General features: G+C 41.4%; 1 protein-coding gene across 1 annotated transcript in view; it reads left to right on the plus strand.

The window, feature by feature from the left end:
* OTC (ornithine transcarbamylase) overlaps window positions 1-17779 on the plus strand; it is a 60514-nt gene extending 42735 nt beyond the window's left edge. Inside the window, exons 6-10 of the mRNA XM_047076393.1 lie at window positions 1111-1233; window positions 7023-7076; window positions 7153-7302; window positions 10640-10777; window positions 17720-17779. Of these exons, the coding sequence (XP_046932349.1) occupies window positions 1111-1233; window positions 7023-7076; window positions 7153-7302; window positions 10640-10777; window positions 17720-17779 (525 nt within the window). The remainder of the gene's footprint in view (window positions 1-1110; window positions 1234-7022; window positions 7077-7152; window positions 7303-10639; window positions 10778-17719) is intronic.
* Window positions 17780-18411: the final 632 nt, after the last annotated feature.

Raw genomic sequence — 18411 nt, forward strand, 5'->3', positions numbered from 1 at the left:
TTTGGTGATGAGGATAAAATTCACCCAAAGATGATACAACAATGTAGGATACCAAGTGGCTGTTTGCAGGTGTGGCTTTACATATATGCCAGATAACTTAATGCTTCTGCCTGGGGCTTTATCATTACTAGATTACAAATGTCCTATGCATCATACTGTCCCCTGTAGAACCTGGTGCAATGCCTTCATATAGAAGATACTCAAAGCAGGAGTTGAACGAATAAACAGCAGCTTATTAAGAACACAATCTAAATCAGATGGGCTTGAATTTAAACCCTAGCTTAGCCATCTAATAGTTCTGCGAACTCCAAATTGCTTCGCCTTTCTCTTTTTTAAATATTATCTTTATAAATATATAAAATATGTGAAACCTACAGACACTTCAAGAAAAAGCAAACAAACACCTTTGGGCCCCTTACATAGTTTTGTCAGATCTAACTTCAGAATTTTTTTGTTTTTAAATAAAATATTTCAAGTAGAGTTGAAGCCTACTGTGTAACTCTCCCTGATCCCATTTCCTCTCACCCCACAGAGAAATTATTATCCTGGTGTTTGTTTTTATAATTCCCAGGCATGTGTTTATACTTTACACATCTGTATCCATAAACAACCAAGAATATTGATGAGCATGTTTTTTAACTTCGTATAAATGGGAACACAGCCACCATGTTCCACTGTTCCAGGTGCATTGTATTTCCCCTTTCTAATACCAATGAATGTAAGCTCCACAAAGGCAGTGATATTTTTTTGTCTCCTTTCTTCATTGTTCTATCTCCAGGACCAAGGAAAGCCTCTAGACATTGATGGCACTCAATTTGTCAACTGAATGAATAAAAGAATACAACAAAGATTCAGATTTGAAATGTATGAAAATAAGAGTCTCTGTACAAGTTCATACGATGTCTTGGTTTAAGATATTAAGTTGTTTTGCTATTTTTTGGGATTGCACATTCATGTTATTGAATGGCCCTGTATAATGCAAAAAAAGGTTTATTCATTCCAACAAAGTATTAAAAACTAGGTGAAGACTGTTTCCTTCATTTTAGCCGTAATAATTGTTTCACATAAGTGGATTTCCTCCTGGATATAATCTTCTTGCTTGCCTTTTAGGAACACTATGGCTCTCTGAAAGGCCTTACCCTCAGCTGGATTGGGGATGGGAACAACATTTTGCATTCTATCATGATGAGTGCCGCAAAATTTGGGATGCACCTTCAGGCGGCTACTCCAAAGGTAGGGAAAATCTCTTTGTTGAGACTAACTCTCTCTTAAATCATCCCAGATGCAATTACCCAGTGAAAACAAACCTCTCTTCCATTCAAGGCAAGCACAGGTGAGGCCACGAAATTTAGTTTACGTTACCAACCTTACTATTACAGCTATCTGGCCTCTTGAGTGCCCAATTTCCCATCTCTACCCTAAGAGATAATCTTGGCTGATGCCTTTCATCCTGTGAGTCTTTTTTAAAAGCCTGTCTGAATTATCCCTTTGAATGCCCTAAAACCAGCCATTATGATGACTGGCATCCTTGTGCATTGCTACCACAAAGACTGAAGAAAGCAATGAAATCCAGACAGCATACAACTCCCAAGGCATGGAGAGGATGTTGTCATTTTCTAATACTGCAATTTAGTAGAAAAATGTCAATCTAATGTGAAGGGCACAATGATGGCATCTACATCAGTTTAGTGCTTCAAACTCAACTCCAGGAGCCCCTTAGCTTTTTAAATCTGAGTCCTTCATGGCTGTGACAGTGCCCTCCATATACTTCCTACCCTGCCGCTAATCTCACACAGAATGCAGGGGAAGCATGACTTCTTTCATAGGTCCAAAGTAACCCTTTTGATATGTAAGAAGCTTGTAACAGTAGCTGCCTCTGAGAAGGGGAACTGGGAGGTTCAAGGACAGAGAAAGGAGGGAGACTTTATTTTCATGGTATATCGTTTTACATGGTTTGAATTTCTTTTTTTTTTAACATGGTTTGAATTTCTTAACGTGCAAATGTTTTACCTACATAATGACATAAATCTATAAGTAAATACACCCAAATAAAAAAGTGTAGATCTCCCAGGAGAAGCCCTCTGTTAAGATACCCCCAGCCTCATACAAAATAAATAGGCTTTTTAGAGGGTAAAAAATAACCCTATAAGAGACTCATACACAAACCAGTCCTGAAGGATCCCCACAGAACCTGTTAAATACCCCATTGCTACTGGATATTTCCCCCATAATATTTCTGATTGGCTACTAATATCCTATCAGGAGTCTTGGAAGGGAAAACTCTCCAAAACAGAAACCATTTCAGAAACAAAGTAAAAGATAGAACTGGCCTTATCATCTCTTATTAAGAGATGAGTATTCACACTTAATGTGCACTAGTGTGCTTCTAACCAGGCATGTGTTTGCTGTTTGTACTCAGTGTGAGGGTTCACTTGGATAAGCTAAGATATCCAGAGGGGAATGTGTGAGGCCTAAAAATTACTCCCTGCTTCTGTTTTTGAGTTTGAGATGTTTATTTGCCAATCACCAGGAACATGAGTTACACAATGTGGATTAATGGCTGAATTTCTCCAATAGGACATATCCAAATCCCCAAGGCTTTTTTGCCCTCTTCACCCCTTCCTGCACCACTGTCTTGGGCCAGGTTCCCCAGAAGGCGACCCTGTGATGAGGATTTGTGTACAGGGGACTTATTAAAGAAGTACTCCAAAGGGAGACGGACAGAGAAAGGGAAGAATCTAAGCAAGAGGGCCATTTATAGTGACTAACCTATCCCGTTTGCCTAAGACTGAGGATTTTCCAGGGACATTGGACCATCATTGCTAAAAGTGGGAGACTGCCAGGCAAACTATAGGATTTGCTCACTCTAATGCCATGTTGGGCACTATCCCACAGAAGGAAGCTTCCGCCTGATCCCATGGGTGAGCTCGGGAGTGTAACTTATGCCCCAGCATTGTCTCAACGCAAGCAAGGAAGGTGGGCTTTCATCCTTTGAATCGGTCATTGGTCAAGGGCAGCAGGGGGAGGGAGAGTGGCAAATCCCCTGGTGATTTTGGCAGGACACGCAGCTGAGAAGCCAGAGCGCTGTCTTCCGAAGAAGGGCTGCAAGTGCTGTTCCAAGCCTACTGAAATGGGGAGAGGGGGGAAAGCTGTAAAAAGGGGTCCTAGGATGGTATTTGGGTACAGCACCAGCATCGTCTGCTGCATCCTGCCAAAGAAAAAGAAAACAAAATGCTTTTCCCCAGTGTTCTTGCTGAACCAGTTTGAGTCAATGCGCCCCACTGCCTTCGTTTGCAAGGGCTGCCATGACAAATTGCCACAAACTGGGGGGCTTACAACAACACAAATGTATTACTTCACAGTTCTGGAGGCTAGAAGTCCAAAATCAAGATGGTGGCAGTGCCATGCTCTCTGAAGCCTCCAGGAGACGATCCTTCCTAGTCTCTCTCCCCACAGCCCCAGGCTTCCTTGGCTTGTGGCTGCATCCCTCCAGTCTCTGCCTCCATGTTCTTTCCTTTATGTTCTCCGTACAGATGCCCCTCTTCTTATGAGGACGTCAGTCATGTTAAATTTAGGTCCACCCTAATCCATCTGCAAAGACCCTCCTCAAAAAGGTCACATTCTGAGGTTCTGACTGAGGATGAATTTTTAGAGGATATTGTTCTACCTAATACACTTGCCATAGAAGCAATGTCAGGCATGGACAATGGCATGTATTAGAAGCTGCCCGCTTATAGTCAACTTTGGCGACTCAGCGAGATCACTCTCTTTCCTTCAGCGTAAACTGAAATAAAGGGTCAGATCTGACACGCGCTTAAGGCGGTTCCTGTTCACATTATGGAAAGAGCGCACACTCTGGCTATAATTCTAATTTGAAGAGAGGCTCTGTATTAATGCAAACTATTATTGTATTTAGTTTTTACAGATAAAACATATATTAACAATAATTGTTCCCTGCTAGAAGATGTTTCTGGAAAGGCTTTATTCTGTCAGAGAACTATATGATTTAAACATTTCATTGCATGTCAAAGATGTTTTATTAACACCAAAGGAAAAAAATTCTAATATTACAAAGTGATTTCAGTATTGTTCTCATGCAGAAACTCATTTAAATGATAAAGAGTACTAAAACTTGGCTAAATTTCGGTGGGAGTAAGAGTTTTAAAAAACCTTCAGGAAAGTCTGATAGTACAGAAGTTGTTCTATTAATTTATAAGTAGGCCTATTTCCTTTAAAGATAAAGCTAGGAGATTTATTGTAAATTTAAGAAGCCCTTGAGGTGCCTGGGTGGCTCAGCCCCTCGGGCGTCTAACTTCAGCTCAGGTCACGAACTCACGGTTCATGGGTTCGAGCCCCACGTTGGGCTCTGTGCTGACAGCTCAGAGCCTGGAGCCTGCTTCAGATTCTGTGTCTCTCTCTCTCTCTCTCTGTCTCTGCCCCTCCCCCGCTCATGCTCTGTTTCTCTCTGTCTCAAAAATAAATAAACATAAAAAAAAATTTTTTTTAAAAAGAAGCCCTGAAGTTCCCAAGGCCATAATTAATCTATTTCCCCATTCTTCAGCCGAGAATAACTTACATGTTCGAGAAAACATAATTTTGTCCTTGATTGTAAAATTGCTCCATAAACTATTGATGGTAATGATTTTAACATTGTTCTAAGTGAATTTTAGACTGAACTGGGTTTGTTAATCACCTTCTTCCTCTGGTTTTAAGATTTATGTAAAAGCCAATGAGTGATTTCGTATTGAAGGCTGAGTTGTGAGTAAAGAATTCTTCTTTGTATTCTCAGTCATGGCCCAGTGCGTGCAAGGTTGGGTGATTTTCTAATTCCCAAACCTCTCTGTTGGTTCTCTAAGTACTTATTGATTCCTTCTGTAAGAATGATTATATGTAAGGAGTATAAAACCTGCTGTCTAAAGGGAAGGCTAAATTTTCAGGGCAGGAGGCACACGGGGTATTGGCTAAGTCTCTTCATTTATGTTTACCAGTATGAATGGTCACGGTATTAGTTACTAAATCAGCCAAGCCTTATTAATTACCTTCCCCAAATCCTGATAAGAAAAACCTCCAGAATTTATGGGTATTGAGGGGGTTAATAGCTTCTAAAATGTCTGCAGCCATCATCATCAACATCATGCGTAGCTGCTTTCACGAATTCTGTAATGAGAGAAGGAACTATGGTAGACAATTATGTGCAAATAGAAACCGGTTTCAAATGAATAAACCTTAACGCGCCTGCTGCAGGTTGAGGTGCTCAGGAGTAGACTCTGAGACAGAGTCTCAGACAGAGTTTGGTGTACAGGGTATTTATTAGGACATGCTCTGGAGATCAACACCTGCCGAAGGGCAGGGAAGGAAGCAGGAATGGGCAGGGGAAGAAGCCGAGCTGCAGGGCAGGCCCAACAGCAGCCTCCTCTGGCCTTCCTGAGACTTCTAGATCTGAGATGGCCATTTAGAGCTGCTCTCAAGTTGGGAGGAGGGAGGAGGGTTTCCATCCCCTCCTGTCAATCAGTCATTGAATGAAGGTCGCCCCCGAAGGGTATGTGACCTTGGATGAGTCCGCTATCTGCAGCTGAGGCGGTGCCCCAAGAGGGCTGACGGCTGAAAGCCACCTTCTGGCAGCACACCCAGCAGCTGGGGGAATAGGTCCTTTATTCATGAAGCGGGGATCCGAGTGGCATATCACAGTGTGCACCACAATGTTCTGCTGAGAATTTATAAAAACCAGCTCATAAGAAGTGCTAAGATTTGAGGAAAATGAGAAGGATGGAGGGGGCGGTGAGAATAATTGTGGTGTTCGGACTGAAAAGACCTCCATACGGAGGGTCTAGAGGTGAGGCTGGGCTAGAGGTTTGATGAAAGAGTAGCTGACATGTTCCAATGAAGACACCCAGGAGGGGACGGGGGCGGGGGGTGTTCAAGGGTGAAAGGCTGAGATGGCAGAAAAGGGCAAGACATGTACAGGGATAACAATAAGATTGGCTTTCCTGCAGCAAGATGTTGAGGAGAATTAAAAGAGACAGAAACAGGGAATGTTGGGGTTGGGGTGGGGGGAGCCTTGATACTCTTAATCAGCTTTGACTTCAGAAACAAGTAGTAAACATTGCAGGCTTCAGAGAAAACAATTCTTGCTGCTGTGTACAAAGCAGATGGGAGGGTGAGGAGGGAGGAAGCAGAGTATCTGTGGGGTCTAGAATAGCCTGGGGGGCTTTAGTGCCCCCGCAATGTCCCCTCACCTGGAGTTGAGACTAGGCTAAGTGAGCAAAGCTCTTAGGGTGCACCATTTGTCCCCGCAAAGACCCTTACAGACTTCGTGTCCCAGGCACCTCGCTTGTCTCACCCAAGCCCCGACCCTGCTCTCGCCAAACCGTCCCATTCACATATATTTGAGCCAAAGTAGTGTACTTGCTGTGTAAATGCCACTTCTAAGCACGCGCCCTGCACTCAGAACACTTGCTAGTGAGTACAGAAGAATAAGGGGTGTGCACTTGGCCTGTTAGTGCCTCGCTGGGGTGCTCTGGGAATGTTCTTCTGAGGTGGAAGTATTTGAGCTGAGACCCGAAAGCGTTTATCCATAGGAAATGAGTGGGGAAAAGCACTCCAGACGAAAAAGCATTAAAAAAAAACCCCACACAGCTCAAAGTGGAAAGACTGAGATAAAATTTCATTAGCATAATTAGTAGAATTATGTATACGATCCTCTTAGGCTATTAGAGGAACAAGAAGAGGCACTACCAAGAGCTGGAAAGCGCCACGCCCTGTTTATCTTGATAATTAAAGCTGTCAAAGATAATAAAAGAAAGATGGGTTACCTATTCAGTTTACCAATTTTTTTAAATTCCAAAAAGCACTATTAAGCTTTACATTCTAGATGTAAATTCTGCCGAATGCGCATTGAGCTACAACTTAAAGCAACAAAGGGAAGGAGAGCGAGAATATTGTTGAAAGGAAAATAACACATATATAAGACAGCCTAATACATTACAATTGCCTAACAAACGGTTGAATTCTTCCCCCTGCAGGGTTATGAGCCGGATCCCAGTGTAACCAAGCTGGCAGAGCAGTATGCCAAGGAGGTATGGCCCTTATATGTAAAGTTACAATCGCCTTTCTCTGCCCCAGTTGTTTAACTGGCACGCTTGTGTATGCTAGAACGGCACCAAGATGTCGCTGACGCACGATCCCTTGGAAGCGGCTCGTGGAGGCAACGTGTTAATTACAGACACTTGGATAAGCATGGGACAAGAAGAGGAGAAGAAAAAGCGGCTCCAGGCTTTCCAAGGTTACCAGGTTACAATGAAGGTACAAATTGATGCCTCTCGGAAGGTTCATTAATTCCATTCAGAAAGGCCAGCAACCATCTAATCACTCATTCACTCTGGGGAGGGCAGACTGTTCTTTCATTCCCTGTAAAGGACTCGCTGACTGTATCCTCCAGGGATTTCTCTCCTCCTGAAGATTAGCTATGTCCTTTGGAAAGACACTTCTGTCCTGGGTGAAGGAATCTGAAACCCAGGCAGAAGGAAGAAGCAAGCTTTTCCCTCTCACAGCAACGGAGGCACGGAGGCATTTTCTCTAGAGACACTGTTACTTCTTGTCGCATGCAGTTTCTTCGGATTTCTCCTCTAAGAGAAGCGGCATAATTATGTTCTTCAGGCTAGTCCTTGCCTCTAGTAGTTAAGGACTCTCAAGTCCAGTTTGGTTTTGCTTACTCCTTCCAGGGCATTCCCAGGGGGATCCTATCTAATCTGATGCCTTTCATTAATATCTGAAGCAAGGCTTCTCAATCTTGAAAATGCCTCAGAATTGCCTGGAGCTGTTAATACAGAGAGAGCAGGACCCCATTCCCCAGGGGGTTCTGAGTTAGTAGGTCAGAGTTGGGACCCAAGAACTGGCATCTGGACCAAGTTCCCCCGTGATACTGCTCCAGGGTCACACTTTGCGAACCACTGTTTTGGAGGAATACTCTACAAGGCAAGTGGACATTGGGATTTTGTCAGCAGAGCAACTAGTCTGTTTTGGTGGAGAAAGGGGTTGAGCAGTTGCAATAGGTATTTTATTGATAAAGCAATATATAAATATAAATTTTTTTAATGTTTTTATTTATTTTTTGAGACAGAGAGAGACAGCATGAGCAGGGGAGGGGCAGAGAGAGGGGGAGACACAGAATCCGAAGCAGACTCCAGGTTCTGAGCTGTCAGCACAGAGCCTGACGCAGGGCTCGAACTCACAGACTGTGAGATCATGACCTGAGCTGAAGTCAGACACTTAACTGACTGAACCACCCAGGTGCCCCAGCAATATATAAATATAGAAGCTCCTTATTTATCCATGTCAATAGAATGAAGTTTGAAAAATAAAAAGTGAAAACGTCTTTCCTTCATTCCTTTAAGTGACTATTTCCAGAGGTAGCCGCTGTTCAACAATTTCATGTGCCTCTTTGCAGACCTTTTCTGTGCATTTAAAAAAATATATTTTTTAAGTAGGCTCCACACCCAGCACAGGGCCCAATCAATGAGGGGCTTGAACTCACAATTCTGAGATCAAGAGTTGGATGCTTAAGGGGTGTCTGGGTGGCCCAGCTGGTTAAGTGTCCGATTTTGGCTCAGGTCATGTTCTCACGGCTCGTGAGTTTGAGCCCCGTGTCGGGCTCTGTGCTGACAGCTCAGAGCCTGGAGCCTGATTCGGATTCTGTGTCTGCCTCTCTGTCTGCCCCTTCACTGGCTCACACTCTGTCTCTCTCTCTCCTTCAAAAATAAATAAACATTAAAAAAAAAAAAAGAGTCGGATGCTTAACCAACTGAGTCATCCAGGCTTTTAAAAATTAAAAAAAATTTTTTTTCCTGCGTATTTATATATGCCTACACACACACACACACACACACACACACACACACCCCTACTGATTTCTCATAAAAGGCATATTAGATATATTATTCTTACTTTTTCCACTTGACAAATCTTAGATTTTCTTGTCCATTTATTTAAACAATTTTCATTCTTTTTAGTGGCTGCATAAAATTCCAAAGTATGAGTGGACCATGATTTATGTTGATAAACTAGGCTATTTCCAATTATCCCAACTACAAACAATGCTGCAATGTATATCCTTATACAGATTTCTTCGTTCAGGTATTATTGGAGAATAGATCCCTGGAAAAAGAATTTCTAGATAAAGAGGTATATACTTTAAAAAATATGATAAATGCTGCTAAATAGCCATCCAAGAAGAATCGATAATTTATACTCTCTGCACTCTTTCCATCCTTAGTTGTTACGTACATTTTTTCATTTTTACAATCTATATCTCATGCTTTTAGAATTTTGCATTTCCCTGATTACTAATGAAGTTAAACATCTTTTCACGTTTATTGGCCATTTCCATGTGTTTTTCTATAAACTGTTATCATATCCTTTGCCCATTTCCTATTTGTTTTTACCATTTTATTATTGGTTATAGGAATTATTTATATATTATGGTGAATCCTTTGTCATATATGTGGCAAACAGGTAAACAGGTTCATGGAGAAATTCTAAATTCCTTGTGGTTTACCTCGCACTTGCCTTGACCAGCCTTAGGCATTTTTGTGGTGCTGGGACTGCGGGCTTGAAGAACATTCATCCCACTGATGTATGACTGGTTCAAATGTTATTCGTTTTCCATGTTCCTCCACCATTACTTTAGAAATTCAGAAGGTTCTGAACCTAGAATAAGTATGGGAAGTAAAACAAAATTTTAGTATATAGGGAGCAATTTTGAGGTAAGAAATTATGAGGGAATGCAGTTTTGAATCTGTACGTGAACAATGGAAATGGCTGGGGAAATGCAGCTTTCAGGAATTAGTGGCTGGAGAAAATTAAAACTGTTAGGACTTTTGCATTAAGGAAACATCTAGTGCATACTACCCATAATCCTGCTTTGTGCACTCCTATCTCAGCATTCTTTTTCAAAGGTGTTTTAATTAGTGATGAAGTATGCTTCAGCTGCTAAAATCTATAACTTGGAGATGAGCTCAAAATAGAACACAGTCCCTTAAGGGCGACTTTTAAAATATATTGGGAGTGTAATGGGTGACTTTTGCTATCAGCCACATATTGTACCAACAGGGCTCTTTACTGAAATGTCCGCAATCCCTCTAGACAGAGAACCATAAAACGAGTGAGTGGTTTAATTTGGAGTGATGATCTCCCAAATCAAAGAAAATGACGATAAAATTCCCTACGTTGAAAGTACCATTTACATTTCCCTTCCGTGCCTTGAGGTTAAACCATCACTCTTCCCCTTTGTCTCTGCCTTTGCATTTGGTCTCTGACTCAGTGCCATATGTATATCTAAATACTGAAGAAGACAGGGGCACCTGGGTGGCTCAGTTGGTTAAGTGTATGAGTCTTGATTTTGGCTCAGGTCATGATCTCACGGTTCCTGAGTTCCAGCCCCGCATCGAGCTCTGTGCTGGCGGCGCGGAGCCTGCTTGGGATTCTCTCACTCTCCCTCTCTCTCTGCCCCTCCCCTGCTCGCGTTCTCTCCCCCTCTCTCAAAATAAATAAATAAACTTTAAAATAAATAGATGACAAAGAAGACAAATTTGATAGCCACGTATTATAGTCAAAACACGGTCTTATCCCATCTCTTCTTTAGACTGCTAAAGTTGCTGCCTCTGACTGGACATTTTTACACTGCTTGCCCAGAAAGCCAGAAGAAGTGGATGATGAAGTGTTTTATTCTCCACGATCACTAGTATTCCCAGAGGCTGAAAACAGGAAGTGGACAATCATGGTAAGCAAGCGATAGGGAACAGAAGCTAAGAAGGGGTTCTCTGTGCGGCCCTAACTTGGTCATTCATGCCTTTTGGTAAGTAATTTGCAACCAAGATTATCCACCTACCTGACTTGCTCATATGGCACCTATTTTTTTTCCCCAGGAAGTTCATAATAGATTATTATTGCTTATTAGCACTTATATTGCATTTTTAATGGTGTACAATTGATCTCCTTCCAAACAGATTTTAATAAAAATTCTGACTGCTCTTGATCAGCCTGAACACCAGCCACCATTGCCTGCCAACCATTACACTGTATAATTCTTATTTTACAATCCCCTTGTTAATGTTTACAGAAGCCTCTAATTCAGTCCCTGGCACAAAATGGGCATTCAAAGAAATCTTATTTCCTTCCTCTTCTCTTTCTTCCTTTCATGAGTTACCTAGATAATTGTTTGGGTTCTCTACTTGACTTGGCCACATGGATATATTTGTTTTAGGTATTGAACTTTTCTAGAATTGCAACAAAACTAATCTTAGAAAACACTGGTCCCTTTAACAGAAGTTTCATCTTCATTACTGCTATTCAAGGAAATATTAACCCCAAATCTCTGCATTACAATACTGTAAACTTCACCTTCTTCTCTGGAAAACTGATCTCAATTACTGGGGTCTCACTGGCAAATAGAGTCCACTTTAGGAAAGATAAAAAGGTAATACAGGGATTTATTAAAAGACATTTAGCAGTGCCCAGAAGCTCTGGGGAAAGAAGGTGCAGTGAATCGTTCTCAGATACCACATATTCAGAAACAACACAGGCAAGACAACTGCCCAGCAACATTGTGGTTTTTTAGTAGCTAACCACCACTGACACAGCCACCCCAAAGCGGGGCACCTAAGGGCCCTGAAACGAAATGCCAAACACTCCATTATAGCCGCCCCAGCTGAAACAGATACCCCCACCTGCATACAGAGCAGAAGATCCAATGTCCCAGAGGATGGCTTCCATTGCACATTGCACCCTTATGGCTCTAAGACTTGAGTAGATACAGTTGGGTGGCATGCCTGCACCTTAGTTTCTGGGAAATGTAGTTTTTATTTTTTTTTATTTTTTATTTTTTTCAATATATGAAGCTTATTGTCAAATTGGTTTCCATACAACACCCAGTGCTCATCCCAAAAGGTGCCCTCCTCAATACCTATCACCCACCCCCCATCAGCCCTCAGTTTGTTCTCAGTTTTTAAGAGTCTCTTATGCGTTGGCTCTCTCCCACTTTAACCTCTTTTTTTTTTTCCTTCCCCTCCCCCATGGGTTTCTGTTAAGCTTCTCAGGATCCACATAAGAGTGAAACCATATGGTATCTGTCTTTCTCTGTATGGCTTATTTCACTTAGCATCACACTCTCCAGTTCCATCCATGTTGCTACAAAGGGCCATTGGGAAATGTAGTTTTTAGCCTTTAACCTCTGGAGTAGAGAAAAACAGGCTGGAAAAGACTAACCGGTAATTTTTTAACTGATCTATCAATGGGAATAGATAGGGTTATTGTGAGCATTAAAATAATACCTGTAAAGCATTTAGTATCATATCTAATACACTATAAATTTATTATAATTATCATCATCAACATCATCCTCATTGTTGACCTAATACAGTGACCAGCAGAGATTCGAGCTCCGCTGTGGCTGCTTAAAAGCCAATTATGACTCCCTTTGCAATGGAAAGTTATGGATCAGGCCTAAATTTGTCATATCTAATAAGAGGGATGGTTTTTTTTTACTGTACCTTCCAGTTTGCCACCTCAGGACACTAGCTTTGGCCAAAATGGCAATTGCTGTGTAATCTAGACCAGTGCTTTTAAAGCTTTAATATCCATTTGAATCACCTAGGGATCTCGTTAAAATGAAGATTCAGATTCAGCCAGCCCGAGATGGGGCCCAAGATTCAGCATTCCTAACAAGCACCAAGGTCATGCAGATGCTGCTGTCCTGGGGCCCACATTTCGAGTAGCAAAGAACTACACAAAAGAAAATGTGAGCTCTCCAACCGTACACGTCAGGAAGAGACATGGCAAGAAATGTTTTCCAAGCTCTAGTCTTTCTCAGAAGATGATTGAAGTTACAAAGATAAATCAACCTAAATCTGCTAAAATACGACCTCTGTAGAAATTCAGTGGGGAAAAAAAACTAAAAGAAAGGTTTCTAAAATATCATTTATGGAGATGCTCTGCACTTCTGCATTTTTGAAGAGCTTATTAAACCGCATCTTGAAATTGAATTCACTTTAAAGATTTTGTTTAAAAATTTTTAATGTTTGGGGCGCCTGGGTGGCGCAGGCGGTTAAGCGTCCGACTTCAGCCAGGTCACGATCTCGCGGTCCGTGAGTTCGAGCCCCGCGTCAGGCTCTGGGCTGATGGCTCAGAGCCTGGAGCTTGCTTCCGATTCTGTGTCTCCCTCTCTCTCTGCCCCTCCCCCGTTCATGCTCTGTCTCTGTCTGTCCCAAAAATAAATAAACGTTGAAAAAAAAAATTTAAAAAAAAATAAATAAAAATTTTTAATGTTTATTTATTTTTGAGAGAGATTGAGAGACAGAACATGAGTAGGGGAAGAGCAGAGAGAGAGGGAGACACAGAATCCGAAGCAGGATCCGGGCTCCGAGCTGTCAGCACAGAGCCCAACATGGGGCTCAAACTCTCGAACCGTGAGATCATAACCTGAGCTGAAGTCAGATGCTTAACCAACAGAGCCACCCAGGTGCCCCTAAATTGAATTTACTTAAAAAAAAATTAAATACGTCTGTATTCACATGGTTGAAATGCTTACAAAGACACACACACACACACACACACACACACACACAGTGAAATCTCATGCCTACCTATTTTCCATCCATCTAAGTGCTACCACCATCTCTCCATATCCCACCTTCCTGAAGTGCCACTATCATTAGGGGAAAATAAATTTTATTGTATTTTTTAAATATAGTTTATTGTCAAATTGGTTTGCATACAACACCCAGTGCTCATCCCAACAAGTGCCCTCCTCAATGCCCATCACCCGCTGGGAAAATACATTTTAAAGCAAACAAGAGGCATAGCCATGTTACAATGAACACAGAGCATCTAAAATAGAAAGAATACTCACCTGGGAGTGAGGAGACTTGCACCCTGGCTGCATTCTTTATATACCACATACTTTATATACTTTATATAGTCTTTCATACTAGTCAGCTGTGCCAGCTTGGAGAAGTATTACTTCTCTAGGTCATGGTTTCCTCACGTATGAGATAAATAAATCAAGCTATACAGATGGCAACTGGTTTTTAATATTAGGTCCTTAATCTCACCAACAGGCTACTTGGAGGCCTATGTTCAGAAGATTCTGAGCCTGCCTGTGGTCTCAGAAAGAAAGGGGTGTAACTGACTCGTGAAACTTGACACGGAATCTGGAGGGGAGGTAGTGATACACATGCTGCACTCTTCATGCCTCTGAACTAGATGATTGCGGGCCCCACTGAGTGAAGTTCATTTTGGCAATCATATACTGGACATCTATTGTGTGTGCCAGTCCCTCCGCTGCGCACTGGAGATTGTTTCAAAAATGAATAGTGGGCAGCCCCCACTCAGCCTGTATAGTTCATAGTAGTATGCCATGTTCAAGAGAGAGGAGATCCTAGAGATTGTCTAGTCTACATGCAAAGAAATTATTCTTAGATAGCTTATTTAGAATGGTGTTTGGGCTCAACACTGCTGAGATAGATTTCTCTGGGATGTTCTAAAGGCACAATACTTGTTTTCCTCTAGAACGTCCGTATCCTAAGCAGTAACCGCTAGGCACAGATGGCTATCTCAATTTAAATTTAAACTAATTACAATATAATACAATGTGGGTACCTGGGTGGCTCAGTCAGTTGAGCACCAGACTCTTAATTTTAGCTCAGGTCATGATCCCAGGGTTGTGGGAATGAACCCCATTTTGGGCTCCATGCTTATCATGGAGCCTGCTTAAGATATTCTCTCTCTCTCTCTCTCTCTCTCTCTCTCTCTCTTCCTCCTCCTCTGCCCCTCTCCCCCCTCTCTCTCTCTCTAAAAAATAAATAATAGGGTTGCCTGGGTGGCTAAGTCGGTTAAGCGCCTGACTCTTGATTTCCGCTCAGGTTATGAGCTCATGGTTCAGTGAGTTTGATCCCCGAGTCAGGCTCTTCATGCTGACTGTGCAGAGCCTGCTTGGGATTCTCTCTCTCTTACACTCTCTGCCCCTTCCCCACTTGTGCTCTTTCTGTCTCTCTCAAAATAAATAGACTTAAAAAAATAAATAATAAAAATGTAAATATAAAAAATAAAAATAAAATATAATACAATGTAAGAGTCAATTCCTCAGACACACTAATCACATTTGTGCTCAATAGCCACACAGGGCTGGCGGCTACAATATCTGTATTTGACAGCACAGATATAGAACATTTCCATCATTGCAGAACATTCTGCTGGACAGGACTCCTGTCTAGATAATGATTTCCACACACAATTTCATTTAAAATCAGGATGGAAGAAGAAAGGAAAAGTACAATCTAGCCTCAAGTTCTAACATGTCCACAATGACTGATGGCAGGTATATAACTAAATAGGGTGGGGGGGGGGGGGCTTGTCCTAAAAGCACACAGCATTTTTAAAGCAAATGCAGACTCTTTCACTACTTACTTAGAGGAGCTTTTCAAGGTCCCCATGCTGGGTGATTTCCAGCCATGCTGTTCAGAACACTCCAGTAATCACATTGTTCTCTCCATAGTGCACAGGCCTTTGAATCCCTTTGTTTTGTTTTGTTTTTAAATACACCCCCTCCTTCCCACAAAGCTTTTGTATTTTTCAATAATTAGTAAGGCTGTAGGGCTCATAAAACGTCAGGTAGCTTTCTTCCTCTGCCTACAGCTTTTACTGTGGAGCTAAAGTAACCTAAAGGGACCAGGCAACAGAGTTGATGCTTCAAAGCACTGCCATCAGGACAGTCCTTAGATGCACAACACCCTTGCAAATGTAGTTCACAGTATTTTAGTCCTTTATTTCCACGTTCGGGGTGCCAGATCAAATACAGGACACCCAGTTAAATTGGAATTTTAGGTAAGCAACCAATAACTTTTTAGTATGGGTATATCCCGTGTAATATTTGGCACATACTTATAGTTTTAAAAAATGTTATTTTCTGAAATGCCTATTTAATAGTATTTATTTATTTATTTATTTATTTATTTAACCAAATCTGCCAACTCTACTCCAAGTTGACTTTCTAAAATTTGACATTTGAAAAGAAATTTGACATGTGCAATGACCATTAACAATAAAACAAAACCTGAGATGTGATCCTAGAAAGCCATAGAAAAGTGTAAGATATTTTACCTGGAAGATGTTTTTATCCCAGGGTTTGGCCTTCCTAGTTTCTTCTTGTCATTCAGATCCCGATGTCATTCATTTTACAAGGCCTTTCCTGGCCACCCACTCTTAAGAGGTTCTCCAGCCTCTTTTATCCCATTTTTTATTTTATTTTCTAATGACATTTATCATGACTTGATATTTTCTTATTTGTTTGTTGCCTGTCCCCCTAATGAAAGCCCTTCATAAGAGCTTTTTTCTTATCTGTATTCTTCATTATACCTAGAATGGTGCCTGACAGCCTAAATATGTGTTCAATACATTTTCGTAGACTAAAGGCAGTACAGGGTATTGCTTCTACAACAGACTTTGAAAATCAAATTAAAATTCTGGCTCTCTGTGTGATCTTGGACAGGTACCACAACTTCTCTAAGTCCAGTTTATCCGTATGGAAATGGAGATGAAAACAGACACAATTGCATCACTCAGGAAAAACCTACACCTTCCTCATCTGTATTTTATACGTCTTACCACCTCATGCAGTAGGGAAGGATATTAAATGGTATGATGCCAACATAAAGTACTCAGTACAGGGCCCGACACATGGTAACTGCTCAATGAACACCTTTAAAATATAAGGCTTGCACTTCTGGTATAGGCTAGGGACACGTGGACACTATGGTCAACAGGAGATAGTAAGTACCTGTAAGGCAGTAAAACTACCTCCTAAGGGTGGAGTCAGAGAAACCTGGATCCGAACCCAGTTGTGTACTACCTGCTGTTTCCAGGATGGATTTTCCCACCCATAAATTATAACAACAGAAGCTACCTTAGAAGATTGTGTATTAAATGAGATAATGCATCGACATTTCCCTCTAACTCACCTAGCAGCACCTAGCACAGTGCCTGGCAAATATTTCTTAACTGACTAACACGTGATAAGGCACTTAGTCTGGTACATGGTAAGCACTCGATAAGCATTTGTCATGGTTGTTTCTGATACTATTACTACAGTCATTGTGGAAGTTGGGGAGAGTAAAAGTGAAAATTACCATTTGTGGGTGACAGCTTAATGGGAAGCTCTACCCTTGGTTATCAATATTCTTTTACGAGGACCCAGATTCAGGGAGACATTATTTGTTAGCTGAAACGATTTACTTTGATTACTCTACATCTGATTGATTCTAAACTTCTCTAGGTTACAAGTGACCAAACCACAGTGTAAACACTAGGATGAGAGGAATTATATTGCTCTAAAACCAGCCAATATCTAGGTTTCGCTTATAACTGGAAAATCCAATCATGGCTACCACCATGGTATCTCATTCCAACTCTCTTACCCAGTAGTCCTGGAATGAGGCCCAAGTAAGCATGGTGTTTGTGCATATACTTGGGTCAGCCTGATCCCTCCTGACCTTCCAAATAAAAATAAATATTAGTTCTGAACTGTCCCTTTATCATTTTCTTGGGAAAACACATTTTAACCACAGGTCTTCAAAGCTGCAATCCAGTTCCTCTTCCCCAGGTCCCTAAACAGATTCTTGCTAATGTTTGCCCATTTCTTTCTTTCTCTTCCTTTGTTGTGTCATCCCAGGCTGTCATGGTGTCCCTGCTGACAGATTATTCACCTCAGCTCCAGAAGCCAAAGTTTTGATGCAGTGACGTTTGTCAAAAGAGAAGCAACGTCCTTCAGTGACCAAATGAGTCAGTTTATATGGAGGAAGGAGAAGAGAATCTAAGAAATAAACAAATCCTGATTCACAGTGTAGGTGAATGATATGATATTGCTCTGCCATCGTGAAACCTTCCTGAAGGCCTTAATTTAAGGGCCAGTGCACTATAATACATGGATTGACTTGGTTTAAACTCTCTAATTCACAATTTCTGAGTTACATTGAGTATCATATTAATAGTCATATACATTTGCTTCAACTAAATATAAAATACTATGTTCATAATGCATAATGTCTAAGCCATTAAATGTAATCTATGCTTATTACCTTAATAAATTATCACCCACGCTAATTTATAAGTAAACATTTACCAGGCAGTCAGCCGCTGGTAGATCTGTGGGCTGTGTTTATATCCCTCAGGACCAACAAGGAAGCCAAATGATCAATCTTGCTGATGTAGTACAATTTTCAGGCAAATGAAGTAGACAGACATTCACTTATGGAGGCAAATGATGAAATTCTCAGAAAACAGTGATAACAGTGCCCAAACTCTGGAGTTTTTTCCAGGCATTTGTAGGAAGGAGGATTTCTCAAGAGAACACATTTCTTCTTT

The sequence above is a fragment of the Lynx rufus genome, unplaced genomic scaffold (assembly GCF_022079265.1).
Source record: "Lynx rufus isolate CCGP_SWC_20201006 ecotype Redwood Valley unplaced genomic scaffold, mLynRuf1.p SCAF_14, whole genome shotgun sequence".
In the NCBI taxonomy this organism is placed as follows: Eukaryota; Metazoa; Chordata; class Mammalia; order Carnivora; family Felidae; genus Lynx; species Lynx rufus.